The following is a 20,043-nucleotide window of genomic DNA, read 5'->3' on the forward strand; positions in this document are numbered from 1 at the left end:
ACCTAAAACACTGTTAACAATTTTGGTCCCCTTATCTAAGGAAAGATATATTGGCATTGAAGGCAATCCAGAGAAGGCTCACTAGGTTGATCCTGGGTATGGAGGGATTTTCTTTTGAGAAGAGGTTGAGTAGGTTGGGCCTGTACTCATTGGAGTTTAAAAGAATGAGAGGCAACGTTATTGAAACATATAAGATTCTTAGGGGGCTTGACAGGGTAGACGCTGAGAGGTTGTTTTTTCTTGTGAGAGTGTCTAGGACCAGAAGGCGTAATCTCAGAGTAAGGGGGTGGCCATTTAAGACAGAGATGAGGAGAAATTTCTTCTCTCAGAGGGTAGTGAACCTGTGGAATTATTTACTGCAGACGGCTGTAGAGGTTGGGTCATTAAGTATATTCAAGGGTGAGATAGACAAATTTTTAATCAATAAGGGAATCAAGGGTTATGGGGAAAAGGCAGGAAAGTGGAGTTGAAGATGATCTCATTGAATGGCGGAGCAGACTTGATAGGCCGAATGGCCTACTTCTGCTCCTACGTCTTATGGTCTTTGGGCAGGGCACACATGAGGCAGAATCTTCAGGGGTGGGGCCTGCTCGCTGAGGCGTAAAATGACACGGGGCAACATCAGGCGTGCGACCCGACGTCACCGTGCGTCATTTAGATTTTCAGTTTGGCGGGCGCGCAGCCAAGACAGCTGCGCGCCCACCGAACTGTCAAAGGCCTATTAAGGCGATTTAAAAAGCCACTTAAGCAATTACCTGAGCTGCCCGTTCAACCTTAAGGTTGTGGGGCAGGCGAAGAGCCCAGGCGGCCTCCGCATTTTTCATGGAACCTCATCCACGGGCGGGATGGGGTTTTATGAATGATTTTAAATTTTCACAAAAATTTTTATTACAATTAATGCACATGTCCCAGCTCATGTGACAGTTTCACATGAGGGGACATGTCATGAAAATTTTTTCACCACTTTATTAAACTGTTTAACCTTAAAACTTATCTCGGTGCCTCAGGGAGATTTCTGTACTCCCAACTCAGGCAACCACCACCACCACCCCCCAACCCCGGCCCACACAGGGATTGCATAGCACTTCCAGGCGAGTCAGCTGTGCACCCGCCAACCTGTCAACGGCCTAGTGAGGCCATTAAAAAGTAATTAACATCATTAGTGGACCTGCCCGTCCAACCTTAACGTTGGCTGGCAGGCTGGGAGCCCTGGCGGGCTTCAGAAAAAGCATGAAACCTTATCCACGGGTGGGATGAGGTTTCATGAGGGTATTTAAATTTTGAATAAAGGTTCCAGTTAAAGTTATGGATATGTCCCAACTCATGTGACAGTGTCACATGAGGGGACATGTCAGGGAAATCTTTCTATCATTGTTATTGCAAATTTTAATTCGGAGCTGATCTCTCTGAGGCAGCACTTAGCCTCAGGGAGATCAGTGCGCTCTTTCATGGGCATGCGCGAAAGAGCACACTCCCGGCTCAGGGAGTCCCCCCCCCCTACCCACACAGGGAGCGCATAGCGCTTCCTGGCAGACGTCAAGCTGGGCGGGCCTTAAATGGCCTGCCCACATAAAATGACGGTGCACCCCCAATCGGGGGCACCGATCGGAGGTGCGCCTGCCTGTGCCTGCTCCTGCACTTCCCCCTCAACAGGGGGAAAATTTTTCCCATTCACTCACAGACACTCACTTACACCCACACACGGTGATTCAAATGTTCTGAATTGTTTTTGAAAGAAACTATTTCAAAAGAACCCAATCACTTGACCAATCTAAAGTCTCCTTCAGTTAGCGCAGGGTGCTGGTACGAAGAGTGGTTTGGGGCACTAGCAGTGGAAGCAGGGAAAGGCAATTTTGTTCAAGACTATGGGACAAGCAAGAGGACAGATCTGATCAGTGCCAGCATACATGGGAACACAACTAGGCAGACACAAATTGAATTAAATACCCCTTCATTTATATAGTCTTCTGCATGTGCAGAAAAGCATTTGAGCATCTTACAATGAGGAAGAAAGAATAAAGGAGCAGAGAGAAATGGTGAAGCTTAAACAGGAATTAATGGTGTGGCTGGAAGGCTTGTGGATGCTTCTTATAGCAGGAAAGTAGGTGACAAGGTCAACACAACTTGGTATAAAATTTTCAAGAGCAAAAGTGCAAATGACCAGCCAACAATGGTGAAGGGAAGTGTTTGAAGACTAGAGAATCTCTGCAAAAACATGCATCAGGAGATCACTGATAAGGTGGGATGAGGTCTCGCAGTGATCTGAAAGCAAGCTGAAGAATTTTGAACCTGATGTTCTGAGGCAAGTGGAACCAGTGAAGTTTGTAGAAGTATGGGTGATGGAAGGTACATGACTTACTGCAGGCTCCTGCATTTGGAATGAGTTGAAAGCGATGAAAGGCTATCTCAGAGGCTGGGTAACAAGGCATTGTAAAAATCAAGCCTTGAGATGATGAAGACATGAACTAGAATGAGGTAAACATGGAAAACAAAAACAAAAATACCTGGAAAAACTCAGCAGGTCTGGCAACATCTGTGGAGAGGAACACAGTTAACGTTTCGAGTCCATATGACTCTTCAACAGAACTAAGGAAAAATAGAAAAGAGGTGAAATATAAGCTGGTTTAAGGGGGGTGGGGGTTGGGACAAGAATAGCTAGATAGAAGGCCAGTGATAGGTGGAGATAACCAAAAGATGTCACAGACAAATGGACAAAGAGGTGTTGAAGGTGGTGATATTATCTAAAGGAATGTGCTAATTAAGGGTAGAAAGCAGGACGAGCAAGGTACAGATAGCCCTAGTAGGGGTGGGGTGGGGTGAAGGAATCGAAATAGGCTAAAAGGTAGAGATAAAACAATGGATGGAAATAACTTTTAAAATAATGGAAATAGGTGGGAAAAGAAAAATCTATATAAATTATTGGGGAAAAAAAAGGAAAGGAGGGGGAAAATCAGAAAGGGGGTGGGGATGGAGGAGAGAGTTCATGATCTAAAATTGTTGAACTCAATATTCAGTCCGGAAGGCTGTAAAGTGCCTAGTCGGAAGATGAGGTGCTGTTCCTCCAGTTTGCGTTGAGCTTCACTGGAACAATGCAGCAAGCCAAGGACGGACATGTGGGCAAGAGAGCAGGGTGGAGTGTTGAAATGGCAAGCGACAGCGAGGTCTGGGTAATGCTTGCGGACAGACCGAAGGTGTTCTGCAAAGCAGTCACCCAGTCTGCGTTTGATCTCTCCAATGTAGAGGAAACCGCATTGGGAGCAACAAATGCAGTAGACTAAGTTGAAGGAAGTGCAAGTGAAATGCTGCTTCACTTGAAAGGAGTGTTTGGGCCCTTGGACGGTGAGGAGAGGGGAAGTAAAGGGGCATGTGCTGCACCTTCTGCGGTTGCATGAGAAGGTGCCGTGGGAGGGGGGTGAGGTGTAGGGGGTGATGGAGGAGTGGACCAGGGTGTCCCGGAGGGAACGATTCCTGCGGAATGCCGCCAGGGGGGGTGAAGGGAAGATGTGTTTGGTGGTGGCATCATGCTGGATTTGGTGGAAATGGCGGAGGATGATCCTTTGAATGCGGAGGCTGGTGGGGTGATAAGTGAGGACAAGGGGGACCCTATCATGTTTCTGGGAGGGAGAAGAAGGTGTGAGGGCAGATGCGTGGGAGATGGGCTGGACACGGTTGAGAGCCCTGTCAACCACCTTGGGTGGAAAACCTCGGTTAAGGAAGAAGGAGGACATGTCACAGGAATTGTTTTTGAAAGTGGCATCATCAGAACAGATGCGACAGAGGCGAACGAACTGAGAGAATGGGATGGAGTCCTTACAGGAAGCGGGGTATGAGGAGCTGTAGTCGAGGTAGCTGTGGGAGTCGGTAGGCTTGTAATGGATATTGGTGGACAGTCTATCACCAGAAATTGAGACAGAGAGGTCAAGGAAGGGAAGGGAAGTGTCAGAGATGGACCATGTGAAAATGATGGAGGGGTGGAAATTGGAAGCAAAATTAATAAATTTTTCCAGGTCCCGACGAGAGCATGAAGCAGCACCGATGTAATCATCGATGTACCGGAGAAACAGTTGTGGGAGGAGGCGAGAGTAGGACTGGAACAAGGAATGTTCCACATACCCCATAAAGAGACAGGCATAGCTGGGGCCCATGCGGTTACCCATAGCCACGCCTTTTATTTGGAGGAAGTGAGAGGAGTTTAAGGAGAAATTGTTCAGTGTGAGAACAAGTTAAGCCAGACGGAGGAGAGTAGTAGTGGATGGGGATTGTTCAGGCCTCTGTTTGAGGAAGAAGCGGAGAGCCCTTAGACCATCCCGGTGGGGGATGGAGGTGTTGAGGGATTGGACGTCCATGGTGAAGAGGAGGCGGTTGGGGCCGGGGAACTGGAAATTGTTGATATGATGTAGGGTGTCAGAGGAATCACAGATGTAGGTGGGAAGGGACTGGACAAGGGGAGAGAGGATGGAGTCAAGATAGCAAGAAATGAGTTCCGTGGGGCAGGAACAGGCTAACATGATCGGTCTGCCGGGACAGTCCTGTTTGTGGATTTTGGGTAGGAGGTAGAAGCGGGCCGTTCGAGGTTGGGAGACTATCAGGTTGGAAGCTGTGGAAGGAAGAACTCCAGAGGCGATGAAGTCAGTAACAGTCCTGGAAAAAATGGCTTGATGTTCAGTGGTAGGGTCATGGTCCAGGGAGAGGTAGGAGGAAGTGTCTGCGAGTTGACGCTCAGCCTCTGCGAGGTAGAGGTCAGTGCGCCAGACAACAGCACCACCCTTGTCAGCGGGTTTGATGACAATGTCAGGGTTGGATCTGAGAGAACGGAGTGCAGCAAGTTCAGAGACAGACAGGTTAGAATGGGTGAGAGGAGCAGAGAAATTGAGACGACTAATGTCACGCCGACAGTTCTCAATGAAAAGATCAAGTAAACATGGAGGCGGGCAATGTTACAAAGGTTTGAACGTGAGGCAGGAACTCTATTATGATGAGATCAAGAGGGAAAGCCTAAATCAACGTGTTGGAAATTGTATTACAGGTGGAAGTAATCGCTATTTCTCAGGGATACAGAGAGTTTGTGCTAATAGATGGTACATTCAGTAGGAGAATGTAGAAAAGACATGCAAAATGGTGAGCATTGCAAAAGAAAGCCCAAATACACCTGGAGCACTGAAAGGAGAAGGCAGCAAAGCAGCAGAGCTTTGAAAATACAAACAAAATTTATAGTACCGGAGAGAAAGAAAATAAAACAGTTTGCTGAAAGGTTGAGAGAAGGAAGATCAAATATGAGGTGGCTTGGGTGGAGTATAATCAGGAAGAATGGCCTATTTCTATGCCAAATATTTCTGTGCAGCAGTTCGAGTAGGCAACTCGTCACCACCTCCTCAAAGGCAACTAGGGACAGGCAATAAATGCTGGCCTAGCCAGCGATGCCCACACGTGTATATGAATTTTTAAAAATGCTCTCTCAACCTATACTGCCACTTTCAATTACTTTTTAAAAATCCTTTCGCAGGATGTGGGCATCGCTGGCTAGGCCAGCATTTACTATTCAACCCTAATTGCCCTTGAGGTGGTGGTGGTGGTAAGCCACTGCAGGCCATGTGGATATAGGTGCACTCACGGTGCTGTTAGAACGAGAGTTATAGTTGCAAGTGAGAATAGTCTGTGACTTGGAGGGGAACTTGCAGGTGGTGGTGTCCAATGCATCTTCTTCCCTTGCCCTTCTAGGTGATGGAGATCATGAGTTAGGAAGGTGCTGTCGAACGAGCTTTAGCGAGCTGTTGCAATGCTGAAAGGTTGAGAGGAGGAAGATCAAATATGAGGTGACTTGGGTGGAGTATAATTCGGAAGAATGGCCTATTCCTGTGCCGCATATTCTATGAATATATATTTGCAAAGACTGGAGTTTAATTAATGTACGTTCTCACCCCCACATATTACAGTAAAGCTACAAGAAGTCAGAAACAGCACTTTAACAAAAGGTGCTCAGTGACCAAAATTTGTTTGTTAGTCCTTCCTCTACCACAGTTGAAGTTTTATTTTACAAAAGTTATCATGCTATAGGCTACTCTGTTTTAGTCAGATAAAACAGGCCTTTTAAACTCCATTTTTAAAAAATGCATTTGCCAAGATGAAGCAGTCACTTTAATGCTGTTAATTTCTAGAAACAGACACAGAAAAAACTTGAGACAGTTAAGTTGGGAAAGACATGTATATCGCCATTCCTTCACTGTCGCTGGGTCAAAATCCTGGAGCTCCCTCCCTAACAGCACTGTGGGTGTACCTACAGCATCGGGACTGCAACAGTTCAAGGAGTCAGCTCACCACCTCCTTTTCAAGGGCAATTAGTGATGGGCAATAAATGTTGGCCTACCCAGTGATGCACTCATCCCATGAATGAAGTTAAAAAAACATGCTTTTTGCTGGGCATATTTTTTCAGTATAAACAGATGATCTGTCCCACTGGAAAAAACTTTAAAGATGTTTTCAAAGTAACTCTGTACTATATAGATAAGGTATGAGATAAAAACAAGAGTAAAGGTCACTTAAGGTTTCTATTGATAGGAACGTATTTTAAAAATGCTAAAATTTGTCTAACAGCAGTGGGTTCCATGCTATTTCCCACAGAAAGATGAGGGAGCAGGAGGGTCAGGCCAAAGCTGCAAGCTGCACAATGTTGGCATGGAGGTCGAGTTACCCCTCTGTTCTTCTTTTTGAATCCAAAGTTTCATCTGAAGAATTTTGCAATCTATACAGAAAATTCCATTGGTTTTCTTGCACCACCTAGGAGTTGACAAAGTTACCTCTCCTCTGGGCACATGGAGTGGTTCCGACAGACTAATGAACACAATTGTGCAAGTGTCACAGAGGCTTATGTGTAGAGGCATGGTTTTCTCTGCTTTACCAGAGAGACAGCAAACAGCCACCACTGGGCCTGCAAGTGGCATTTTGCGTGTCATTTGCAGACAAGGTCTTAGCTCACCAATACTGTTTTGCACTGTTTATACTTAAAGGCTCTGCAGGACATCAGGGAAATATTGAAAAGTAATCCTGGATGAAAAAGAAACAACCGAGTTCACATCTGCATGTAATATAACCATGTCTATTTGTTTTTATTTCTTTACTGGAGCCACTTATTTTTGCATATCTGGGAGTGAAATGAGGGAGAAAGATAGTTTTGAATGCACTGGGACAAAGCATTGGGCAAGAATGTATTTGCAATGAGCTGGTATAAACAACTTCCACCCCCATATACATATTATTTATATAACAGAGAGATCAGAGAGGCAAGGAGCAGCTTCTTAATCTTGCCTACTCGTAGGAACATGCCTGGTTACAATCAGGAAGTTCCTGGCAATTCCCGATGAATAGCTTCTGTGGTTAACTGCTTCCTGGTTTACAGTATAATAAGCAATTGCTACAATATTTAGTTATGCCTTCTTCTCTTCTCCTACTGGAGCATTTTACATTTATGACTCCAAGGTACAGTTCTGAAAGTTCAACCAACCTTTCCTTTATTAAATAATGCATTACTCAAATAACTGCAAATCTAAAGCAAAGAAAAAAAATGTTGTTTAAATTGCACAGCATGAGAGTGCAAAGCTTTTGGCATAACTTACAAAGCACCTATATCCAAAAGACATCATAAAAATAAAATACAATATGGTCTTCCCTCTGTGACTGACCTACTGTGTATTTCCAGAATTTTCTGTTTTTTGTATATGTCCTTCAAATGCAAATGGGCTGTTATAATTTTTTGTTATAATGTGGAGTTGTTTTCAGTGGAAATGTATCCACTATGATATAACAGTCTGGATTTTGGATTTGCTGAGTTTGTATTATGTAGATAGAGAGACCAAACAACTGCATAGGCAAGATTTACAGCTGCTTGTGAAAAGCCATGAGCCAAACTTTGAACATTTTTCCCAAGTGAGAAGGTCAAAAACTTTAAATTTAATTGCAAACTTGCATGGATGAGTACATGGAGATAACCCGATAATATAAAAAATGTATTTCATATAGCAGGTTCTTTAAATCATTAAAGATTTGTTATAATAGAGAAAAGATGAAATATTTCTACCTTAATTGATTGCTTATCTCTTGTTCGTTATTCTCTCTCATTGATGTTTCCATACCGTGATGATGATGATTGCTTAAAATCTCCTAATAAAGATTTTAAAAATCCATAAACAATTATGGAAATTACATATTTTAACAATAGAAAGAATATGTAAGCATTAATTTTATAAGGGTAAATATAACAAACCGTAAATATTTGCAGTACAGGAACAGCTAGTTGGCTAATCAAGGCTAGGGCAGTGTATTTCTCCACCTGATGCACCTAATCCCTATCTACTCTGCAACTTGCTCCCATGTTTCTTTATTTCTCAAGCAAATGTTTTGTTTCCTTTTTAAAGAATTTATGGAATCTGCTTCATAGCTGCTTTATGACTGAGAGGTAAGCATTCTATAAAGAAATAGTTTCATGCTGTGTAAATGTTTGTATCCCCAAAACCATTAAACAATATTCTATGAATATTTCTATACTGCCTCCATTTTGTTGCAATAGCTCATTGTTACATTTTCATGGAAGGAACATGCGCCTGGTAGAAATTTTCCTTCAAACTGAGCGTACCTGCAGAACATAGTGGTATGCTGCTGGCTGAAAAACAAATCTGCAGTATGAAATGCAAGGTGGTCTCAGCCAGATTATTACTGATTCAATCGAATGTTTTTGCTTTTCTGCCCCTGATTTCATGGCCTCTTCCATCTAGATCAGTTCAATCCACATTAATTGCAGATCATCAGTAATTCTGTTACATAATCACAGTAAATGCTGGGTAAAAGCTGACAATTAACAGAGCTGGTTTTGGATGGAAGGCTGATAATAGTTCATATATAAAACTAAAATAAGATGAACCAATGCTGTGCGTAATTGTAGTTATTTTATTATTTTGTACAATTCCAAATTGCATAATTATTAAAATGTCAAGTTAGACTGATTGAGTTCAATTGTAACTACTGTTCTGTACATTCACTTGCTGTGCAATAAACAGTATAATGATTTGTGTCTGGCCTTGTCTTAAGAGGTACCTTGCTTTGCCTTCAAAACAATTGCAGAGACAGACATGGGGTCACAAGCAAAAGACATGACTATCCAGTTCAAATCACACGGAAATACTATTGTTGCATCCCCGTCAACAATAAAGTGCTACCCTACTTAACAGAAGTGACTAGCACCACTGTATCTAAATGAATATTTAAAGCAAGACCCCAAACTTCTAATCATCATACTACACATAATATACAATGTATTCTTATTACAGCAGAATAACTCATAAGTGCCCGCCAAGCTGTGATGGTATTACCAGTTATTCATTTGTCTAACCTCTAATTGGTATGTCAACTATAAAGATGATTTACAGCTTTCTGTACAAATACCATATAGTTCACCCAATGGTATATTCAGCAAGTCTCCCGAGGCCTGTTGTTATGTGATGGACACTGTAGATTACCATCATTAAGCTAAATTTCCAAAACAGTGCCAACAAATCTGTTGACTGACAGCGAATCTGGTCTCTGGTGCAATAGCTTGCCAGTAAAGTTTAAAAACAGGATTTTCTCATTATATTTTAATAAATTCAAGATCCCACCGGATTAGGAACCTTGTTAGTTTTGCACAATGCCCCTGGACAGTTTAAGCTATGCTGTAGCAATCATCAGAGACAATGCATAATGTACCTATCAAAATAACTTCCATCAATTTAAGGAAGCTCAAGGGATTTAATTTTAATAACTAGTTCCCTAATATCCTTTGTGACAACAATACAAACAGGTCATTCTGTTGAGTTACATTACCATTGAAGTACAATATACCAATAATCCTGGAAAATATATATCAATGTTAACCCAAATTATAACAGCTTCCCCACACAGAATACAATTCTGTTGTTCATAAATTTTAACAGGAATACAGATATATCAGACATTCAGTTAGCCCTCTTTTAAACATGGTCCTTTTTTAAATTTAAACTCACCTGGTCATCTTCAGGCATGTGGTATAAGAACGTTTCCCCATATGGGCTGATAGGCGTTGACTTATTTTTATCTGCTGCTTTGAAGAGGAAAAGTAAAATATTTTAGGTGAATTAACCCTGGATATTTAAAGCCTTACCTTGCACAATAACTTCTACAATAACAGGTCAACACTAAATATTGAAACTACCATATTATCTTAATGTCATAAAAATGACTATCAAATATATATAAGTACACACAGAACAGCAGTTAGCTTGGAGAGAATAAGGAGGTAACACAATGAAATTAGAATGTAGCTTTAAGTCTATGAGCCAAATTCAAAGACTAAGAAATTCACCTAGATCCTGAGATAATGTTAACACATTTCAACTTTGTCCTTGCACGTTATAAAATATATTAACATATCTAATTTGGTGATTTGATTGAAATTTGTTAAGACATCAACAGGACCTGCCCCACAATCATTCTGCCAATGACAACCAGAAACCTGTACTTAAAGCATTTTGCAGTAGGCAAGCAGGGGAAATGGCATTCATTAATCAAGTGTCGAAAAATACATCACTAATTGTCAAGAGATGCACGGAAGTTGCAGTTTCAGCTACATCCTCTGCATCCTCAACAAGCAAAAAAAACACCTACGTACATGCCATATTGATCAAAATAAACCGAAGAATCAGTGAAAGGAATTTGTACAAGAGGCTAACATGTGAAGGGTAAATGAAAAATTACTCCTGAGGATCACATGAGATGTAAAACTGATAGCCCAAAGACTTTGTTGGCCCAGGAGGGACCATAGTAAGCAGGGCACCAAGTTCAAGAATATGAAGTTTAAATGTTATACTTAAAAGATATTCAGTATCATCATCTCTCTAACGGTAATGTGCAACTCAAGAGAATCATAAACAGAGAGCCAATTAGCCAAGAATTTTGTTCAATGTCCTCCTTTCTCCTCTCCTTTTCGGAAGATGCTGATTCATGATCAGATACAATTTCATTAAGTGTCTCTCACTCTCCAGTACCTTAATTTAATCATAAGAGACTCAATAGTATCAGTCTGCTAATCAATCATATCAGTATCATAGCTGAGATCGATCCTTCTCTTGAGTTGCCATTCCGTTAGGAGATGATGATACTGAATATCTTTTAAAGTATAACATTTAAACTTCATATTCTGAATATGGTGCCGCTGCTAATCAATCATTCATATCAAACCCTCCACTGATCATCCATTTTAAAAACTGCTGGCACCTAGTTTCAAGATGCCATCATTAAGGAAACAAAAACAATCGAAAGTGAAAGAAAATAGAGAAATAGGAGCTAGGCCCTAGGGTTGGACAAACAAACAAACCAACCTTCAAGGCAAAGCGTGAGCAAGTGGGAACAATAACCTGAGAATGCACATTTTTCTTGCCAATTAAATGGCCTAGATTTTTCCTTTATGCATAAGGGGTGTGAAATTGCCTTGTGCAACATTGGTACAGAGGCCTTGGGCCACTCTATATGCCTGTCCCATGTGGCGCTGCCAGATAAGAAGGGGCAACCCCTGTATGAGCAGGGAAACCTCAGATAGATGCTATCTTGATATTACACAGGCCAACCGGGTGACATAACACCAGGATTCGAAATAGCCATGAACTTATTAAATGATACAGCAAGCTTGATGAGTTGAATGGCCTACTCCTGTTCCTTGTTCTTATGATCTTATGATTAAATTTGGTTAAAAATAATGTGCAGGCAGCTCTTCATTGTTCACTCAGCAAACAACAAGCACAAGTGCGTGAAGCTAAAATATAGGGCCTAGACAAGAGTTATTTAAAGAGCCAGGCACCCAATTTTCAGGCACAGTAATTTTTTGGAACTTTTTCTATTGCAAAGTGTCTCAGAGTTCTTTGAAGTGTTTTGGATTTTCCAGAGAATGTTGCAGCATAATCATAGGTTGGGGAGCAGAGGATTTGGTGACCTGTGCACACAAAGATTGCAACATACAATATGGCATGTAGGGGCAGTAGGGGCTGTGCCTATGGGTCTGCAACACAACAGGGAAATGGAGCAGAGGCTCTGGAGAGGGCAAGCTCTGTATCATCGCATCTGCCAACTTGAAGCAGGACTCCTCCATGCCCCTTGACAGTGACAGGAGGCTGTCTAGCAGGCCCGTCAATGCAGTTATCATCTCAATCTACATGCCCTTTCGGCAATCCCCTGTATTCTGGACCATCAAGGTACTCATCTCAGCCTCTGCAGCAGAACTAGTCTGTGACTCGTCCTCCAGGGAGATGGCAAACAAGCTATCCTTTACTCCTGGCCTGGCTGCAGGCCAGGTCATGCCCAGTTGACTCACCACATGCGGATCTCAACTCTATATTAACCTCCAAGCTACGTGCAGTGCCAATATCTGAGCTGGTGGCTGCAAGCTTCAGATCAAGTGAAGAGGCTTCTTCATTAGTGCTGTGCCGCTTCTCTCCTTCCTCTACCTGGGACTCCTGTGGCTGGGTAGGTGACAGTCCTTGGGATGTCTGAAAGCATGAATTAGAAGGAGAGTTTGGGATGAGGGGAAGGATTTGGGGTGAATAGCGAGGAGAACATCAATTGCTGCTTGTTCATCCTGCCAGATTGCGCAATGATGGTGAGCTGGGAATTGAGAAGGAGCATACAGCAAAAAGATAAAGTCACCCTCAATATTCTCAACAGCCCCGGATGCCAGAGGTGGAGTATCTGGATGTTAGGCTTGATTCCTGAGTGCCAGGGAGTGCTGACGGTGGTGTGCTCCATTGGAAGCTGGTGTTGTGGTGCATAGGTGATGCCATGTGAAGATGCATTCACTGAGCTCGACCACACACAGGGTTATTTGACTTCTTGTGGTAGTGCTGCCAGATCTTTGGGCCCAGGCTCCGGGAGTTGCCATTCCTGGCCACCTGTTCCCACTCCCTTTTGGAGTTGGTTCTTGAGAGCCCCCTGCCCGTCATTCTGACGGTGGAACACTTTCTCTGCCCTGATGCTTACTTTGCAATAATTTACATTGCAACAATATTTTTGTGCAGTTTCCCTTTAAATTACCACTTGCCTTTAAGAAGAATAGAATGCCTCTACCACTTGGTCTATAAACAACGCTATTGCTACCCTCTGCTGAGCACAGTAGCCACAAGTAGCTTGCAGTCACAGAGAGCATTGTGGGACTAACTCAGCTCTACGTTACAACCATGCATATGAGGTGGGTACACCAAATTTCCTGTTGCTATCTCAATCTGCACAGGCGCAAGAAGGTCAGGAATCTTGATCGCTGCGCCAAAATGAGCAACCCAATATTGAAAAAGGATTTGATCCTCTGTTTTCCTCCTTTTCCCCTCAGCCCACTGCCAAAGCAGTATTGAGTTATCGCCACTTTATAGATGCTGAAGAGCCAATTTGATGAAATTGCAATCCCACGGCAGAGCCTCATCCAGCAGAACTGTATATCGAAAGTGTATACACACCCCCAAAGTTTGCAGCCCATTCAAATAAACAGATTTTAATGATAAAAGAATCCAGACTTTCTGAATTCATTCCTGGCAAAAGAGGCCCCTTGGAAAGATTCTTAAAGCCAGCCCTATAATATATATCATGCCCTGTATAAGGTGCAATTCTGGTGAATTTGTATAATTGAAGTAAAGGTTGGCAATGCTGGAACGGGAACCTTTCCAAACCTACTTGGTCACACAATGTTTCAACCAGCAATTTCAAAACTTCCCACACGAACCAATATTCATCCACCTCATTCCCCCACCCCCCACCCCCCCAACACCCGCACCTCCCTCCAACCCCATTCAACCAATTAACACCAATATATACCAAGCTGTGGGATGATTTGTGTTGTGAAGCCATATCACAACTAGTTCCCAACAGATTGTATAGTGAGTGGTGAGATGACAGGCAACCCATTAGCATGGGCTGGATTCAAACCAAGGTCTTACAGATGACAGGACAGTTTGTTAATCTATTGTACCATCCAATCTCCATTATACACAGTTGCGAAAATGGCATGGATATAATTCAATTCCTCCACCAATATTTTCAAGCAAACTATGGAGAAACATCAATTGCACAGCTATCATTATAGTTTCATGACATTGCAGTGTCTACCTGCAGTAAAAGGGCCAGCAAAGGCAACCCTCGGAGCTTATCAAAACTACACATCAAACCAAGGGCTCTCAACTCAATGAAACAGGCCCCTGGATTCCCAATCATTCAGACTCAAATTCAAGTCTATTAGAATCCATCAAATCTGTTAACAAACTAAAATATGAAATACAGAGGCTAGCTACTAAAAGAATCACAGAGTTGTTACAGCACAGGAGACCATTTGGCTTGTCATGTCTGTACCGGCTCTCCAAGCGAGCAATTCACCAATCCCTCACCTTCTCCCTGTTACCCTGCACATTCTTCCTTTTCTGACAATAATCCAATTCCCTTTTGAATACCTTGATTGAATCTGTCTCGACCGCACTCTCAGGCAGTGCATTCCAGATCCTATCCACTCGCTGTGTGAACGAGTTTCTCATGTCTCCATTGCTTTTTTTGCCAATTATTTTCAATCTGTGGCCTCCCGTTCTTGATCATTCCACCAGTAGGAACAGTTTCTCCCTATCTACTCTGTCCAGGCACCTCATGATTTTGAATACATTTATAAAATCTTCTCTCTTCTCCAAAAATAAGTCCCAACTTCTCCAATCTCCCTACATAACTGAAGTTCCTCATTCCTGGAACCATTCTCGTGAATCTTTCCTGCAGTCTCTCAAATAAATTCACATCTTTCTTAAAGTGTGGCACCTACAACTGGATGCAGTACTCCAGTTGAAGTGGAACTAGTATTTTATACGAGTGTAACATAATCTCCTTGCTCTTGTACTCTATGCTCCTATTAATAAAGCTTAGGATACTGTATGCTTCATCCAACTGCTTCATCTATGACCTTCCTTCCATCATAAGGTCGGGGGCGATGTTCGCTGATGACTGCACAATGTTCAGCACCATTCACAACTCCTCAGATATGGAAGCAGTCCGGCCCAAATGCAGCAAGACCTGGACAATATCTAGGCTTGGGCTGACAAGTGGCAAGCAACATTTGCACCACACAAGTGCCAGGCAATGAAAATCTCCAACAAGAGAGAATTTAGCCATCGCCCCTTGACTTTCAATGGCATTACCATCACAGATTCATCCACTATAAACATCCTGAGGGTTACCTTTGGCCAGAAACCGAACTGGACTAGCCATATAAATACTGCGGCTACAAGAGCAGGTTAGAGACTAGGAATCCTGTGGCAACTAACTCACCTCCTGACTCCCCAAAGCCTGCCCACCATCTACAAGGCACAAGTCAGCTCTGTGATGGAATACTCTCCACCTGCCTCGATGAGCGTAGCTCCAACAATGCACAAGAAGCTTGACACCATCCAGGACAAAGCAGCCCGCTTGATGGCATCTCTTCCACAAACATTCACTCCCTCCACCACCGACGAACAATGGCAGCGGTGTATTCTGCAGATACACTGCAGAAACTCACCAAGGCTCCTTAGACAGCACCTTCCAAACCCACAACCATTACCATCTAGAAGGATAAGGGCAGCAGATAGATGGGAACACCACCACCTGGAAGTTCCCCTCCAAGTCACTCACCACCCTGACTTGGAAATATATCACTGTTTCTTCAATGTTGGTGGGTCAAAATTCTGGAACTCCCTACCTAACAGCACTGTTCGTGTACCTACATCTCAGACCCTGCAGTAGTTCAAGTAGGCAGCTCATCACCACCTTCTCAAGGGCAATTAGGGATGGGTGATAAATGCTGGCCTAGCCAGCGACACTCACATCCCATAAATGAATTTTACAAACCGCTCTCTTAACCTGTACTGCCACTTTCAATTACTTTTTTAAATCCTTTCATGGGATGTGGGCATCGCTGGCTAGGCCAGCATTTATTACTCATCCCTAATTGCCCTTGAGATGGTGGTGGTGGTAAGCCGCTGAGGGCCATGTGGTATAGGTGCACTCAAGGTGCTGTTAGAAAAGGAGTTATAGTTCCAACTCAGGATGGTCTGTGACTTGGAAGGGAACTTGCAGGTGGTGGTGTCCCATGCATCGTCTTCCCTTGCCCTTCTAGGTGATGGAGGTCACAAGTTGGGGTCCTTGCTGTCGAAGGAGCTTTAGCGAGCTGCTGCAGTGCTTCTTGTATATGGCACACACTGCTGCCACTGTGAGTCGGCGGTGGAGGAAGTGAATGTTCAAGGTGGTGGATGGGATGCCAATCAAGCAGGCTGCTTTGTCCTGGATGGTGTCAAGCTTCTTGAATGTTGTTGGAGTGACACTCGTCCAGGCAAGTGGGGAGTATTCCATCAAACTCCTGATTGAGTCTTATAGATGGTCGACAGGCTTTGGGGAATTACTCACCACAGAATTCGCAGCCTCTGACTTGGTCTTGTAGCCACAGTATTTATATGGCTGGCCCAGTTCAGTCTCTGGTCAATGGTAACCACCAATATATTGACAGAGAGGGAATCAGCATTGAATGTCAAGGGGAGACGGTTAGATTCTCTCTTGTTGGAGGTGATGATTGCCTGGCACTTGTGTGGCACGAATGTTACTTGTCATTTATCAGCCCAAGCCTGGATTTTGTCCAGGTCTTGCTTAACATGGATGTAGACTGCTTCAGTATCTCAGTCATTGCAAATGGTGCTGAACATTGTGCAATCACCAGTGAAGACTCCCACTTCTGACTTTACAAAGGAGGGAAGGTTATTGAAGAAACAGCTGAAGATGGTTGGACCAAGGACACTAACCCTGAGGAACTCCTGCAGTGATGTCATGGAACTGAGATGGCTGACCTCCTACAACCACAGCCATCTTCTTTTGTGCTAGATATGACACCAACCAGTGGAGAGATTTCCCCTTGATTCCTATTGACTCCTGTTTTGCTAGGATTCCTTGATACCACACTCGGTCAAATGCTACCTCGATGTAAAGGGCAGTCAGTCTTACCTCACCTCGTCAATTCAGCTCTCTTGTCCACGTTTGGAACAGGACAGTAATGAGGTCAGGAGCTGAGTCATCCTGGCGGAGCCCAAACTGAGTCAGTGAGCAGGTTATTGCTGAGTGCTGCTTGATGCATTGTCGACGACCCCTTCCATCACTTTACTGATGATTGGGAGTATACTTATGGGGTGGTAACTGGCCGGGTTAAATTTATCCTGCATTTTGTGTACAGGACATACCTGGGCAAGTTTCAACATAGCTGGGTAGATGCCAATGTTGTAGCTGTATTGAAGCAACTTGGCTAGGGGTGTGTCAAGTTCTGGAGCACAAGCCTTCAGTAGTATTGCCGAAAGTGGTCAGGGCCCATAGCCTTTGCAGTATCCAGTGGCTTCATGTATTATTGGTATCACATGGGGTGAATTGAATTGGCTAAAGACTGGCATCTGTGATGGTGGGGACCTCAGGAGGAGGCCGAGATGGATCATCCACTCGACACTTGTGGCTGAAGATGGTAGCAATACTTCAGCCTTGTCTTTTGCATGATGTGCTGGGCTCCCCCATCATTGAGGACATGGATATTTGTGGAGCCTCCTCCTCCAGTTAGTTGCTTAATTGTCCACCACCATTCACAACTCGATGTGGTAGGACTGCAAAGCTTTGATCTGATCGGTTGGTTGTGGGGTTGCTTTGCTATCTGTCTATCGCATGCTGCCTTTGCTTTTTGGCACGCATGCAATCCTGTGTCATAGCTTCACCAGGTTGACACCTCATTTTTAGGTATGCTTGGTGCTGCTCCTGGCATTGCCCTCCTGCACTCTTCAGTGAACATACATCCAGGCCCTTCTGCTCCTGCACCCACTATAGAATTGTCTTTCCATGTTCTTCCTATCAAAATGAATCACTTCACATTCCTCTGCACTGAATTTCATCTGCCATTTGTCAGTCCAATCCACCAACTTATCCTTGTCCTTTTGAAGTTTACACTGTTCCTCAACAGTATGATGTGCAGATTATATCAAGCACTGAAACACCTAAGAATGCAATAGCTACCTCAGACACCAAGATGGTTTAAATGCAATTCAGAGTTAAGAAAACCTGTCACAAGGTTCAAGTTAAAATCATTCAGACTAAAAAATTCAGCCTGCACTGTGCTCATTAAATGAAGGCCATCAGAAAAATAAGAATCGGAGTCTCAAAAAGAAGTGAATCGCTACTAGCAGTTAGGGGTTAGTGACAATTCGGTACAGGTCTGCTGTATGAGAACCCACTGCAGACTGCAATCTTGAGGAGAGGAAATATGTGAAAAAGGGATTGATAAAGGGAACAGAGAGTGTAAACCAGTTTTAGAATCTCCACAACACTATTGTGCTTAGCTCTCAATACAGACTTTGAGATAGTAAAGATTGAGCAGCTTGGGTTTTACTGTGCTACCTTCATAGACCATAAGTAAAATATTCAGCCTTTGGAGTGCTTGGAATCAGGGGCCTCCAAATCTCAATTTTAAATCTGTACCACCAACCAGGTTAATGGATTTCACAAGACCCTGGGATTCTGACATAATATCATGGAAACTGATCTATAACTGCACAAACCAGCAGGACTAAAAACATCTTCCATTTGAGACTCAGGCCTGCTGTTCCTTAGTATGGATGTAGCTGCTGACTTTGCAATTTTAACGATGACCAAACACAGTCCCTTCCTCACAGTAGCATCAATTACTGAATTCACAAATATATTGTGAAGCTACATGCCTGCTAGATTTGTCAGTTCTGGTTTGACATGTGCCTGGAGATTTAATCATGTGACATTTGATCATATGGCATCCAATCAGATGGCACCCACATGTGATGCTCACATGACATTTGCCCACTGTTTGCAAATATTGTTGGTTGAGTTTCTCATTATAAACAAACAGTGAGTAAAGAAACTAGACTTTTGTATGTAAAGATAAATTATAACTTATAAATCAAAGAACAAATGCAAAGGGATTGAAAGATTTAAAAGATAAGTAATGTTTAACGCTTTTGTGGTGTTTCGACAGTGTTGACCACAATGACACCAAGTTAATACCACTGATTTCATGAAGTCACTAATAAAACTCCGGACTAATTTTTTTTTTACAATTTACTGACTTTTTAGAATACACAACTGATAAAAATTAATAAATTGAACCAAAACAAAAGCTAGCTCAATTCCACTAACTCCCACACCCACAACTGATGTCTCTCCCCAGTGTGCGTTGCACTCTCCCCTTGACACAGTGTGCATTACTCTCTTTCCCTCTCTCTCCCCTCAGTGTGTTGCTCTCTCTCTCTCCCCCACTGCATTGCTCTCACTCTCTCCACCCATCCCAGTGTGCATTGCTCTCCCTCTCTCTCTCCCCCAGTTTGCATTGCTCTCTCTCTCTGTTCCCCCTCCAATGTGCATTGCTCACTCCCTCTCTCCCCCATGTACGTCACTCTTTCTCGCTCTTCCCCCTCCAGTGGGTGTTGCCCTCTCCGTCTCTCCCCCAGTGTCCGTCGCTCACTCTCTCTCTCTCTCTCTTCCCTTCCCCCGGTGAGCATTGCTCCATCTCTCTCCCCCAGCACATTGCTCTCTCTCTCTCCCCCAATGTGCGTTGCTCCCTCTGTTTCTCTCCCAATGTGCATTGCTCTCTTTCCCAGGATGCGCTGCTCTCTCCATCTCTACTCCCCAGTGTGTGTTGCTGTCTTTGTCTCCCTCAGTGTGCGTTACTCTCTCTCTCCCCCAGTGTGAGTTGATCTCTCTTTCACCGCCCTCCAATTGTGTGTTGCTCTCTTTCTCTCCCCCCGTGTATTGCTTTCTTTCTCTCCTGCCCTGTGTTGCTCTCCCTCTCTCTCCCTTGTCTGTTTCTCTCTTTCTCCCCCCCACTCGTGTGTTGCTATCTCCTTCTCCCCCAATATGTATCGCACTCTCTCTCCTTCTCCCAGTGTGTACTTTTCTCTCTTTCTCTCCCGCCCTGTGTGGGTATTTCTCTCTCTTTCTCTATCT

The 20,043-nt window shown here is 43.6% G+C and overlaps 1 protein-coding gene across 5 annotated transcripts in view; it reads right to left on the reverse strand.

The window, feature by feature from the left end:
* Nucleotides 1-20,043, reverse strand: part of arap2 (ArfGAP with RhoGAP domain, ankyrin repeat and PH domain 2) — a 454,954-nt gene that overhangs the window by 337,605 nt on the left and 97,306 nt on the right. For 4 of the 5 annotated variants that reach the window (XM_078546079.1, XM_078546088.1, XM_078546071.1 and 1 more), the window contains 2 exons: nt 10,029-10,105; nt 8,072-8,154 (listed from right to left, as the gene is read on the reverse strand). In XM_078546079.1, coding sequence (XP_078402205.1) covers nt 8,072-8,154; nt 10,029-10,105 — 160 coding nt within the window. The remainder of the gene's footprint in view (nt 1-8,071; nt 8,155-10,028; nt 10,106-20,043) is intronic. The other variant, XM_078546106.1, reaches the window with a different exon arrangement.

Source organism: Cetorhinus maximus, chromosome 1 (assembly GCF_964194155.1).
Source record: "Cetorhinus maximus chromosome 1, sCetMax3.hap1.1, whole genome shotgun sequence".
Taxonomy (NCBI): domain Eukaryota; kingdom Metazoa; phylum Chordata; class Chondrichthyes; order Lamniformes; family Cetorhinidae; genus Cetorhinus; species Cetorhinus maximus.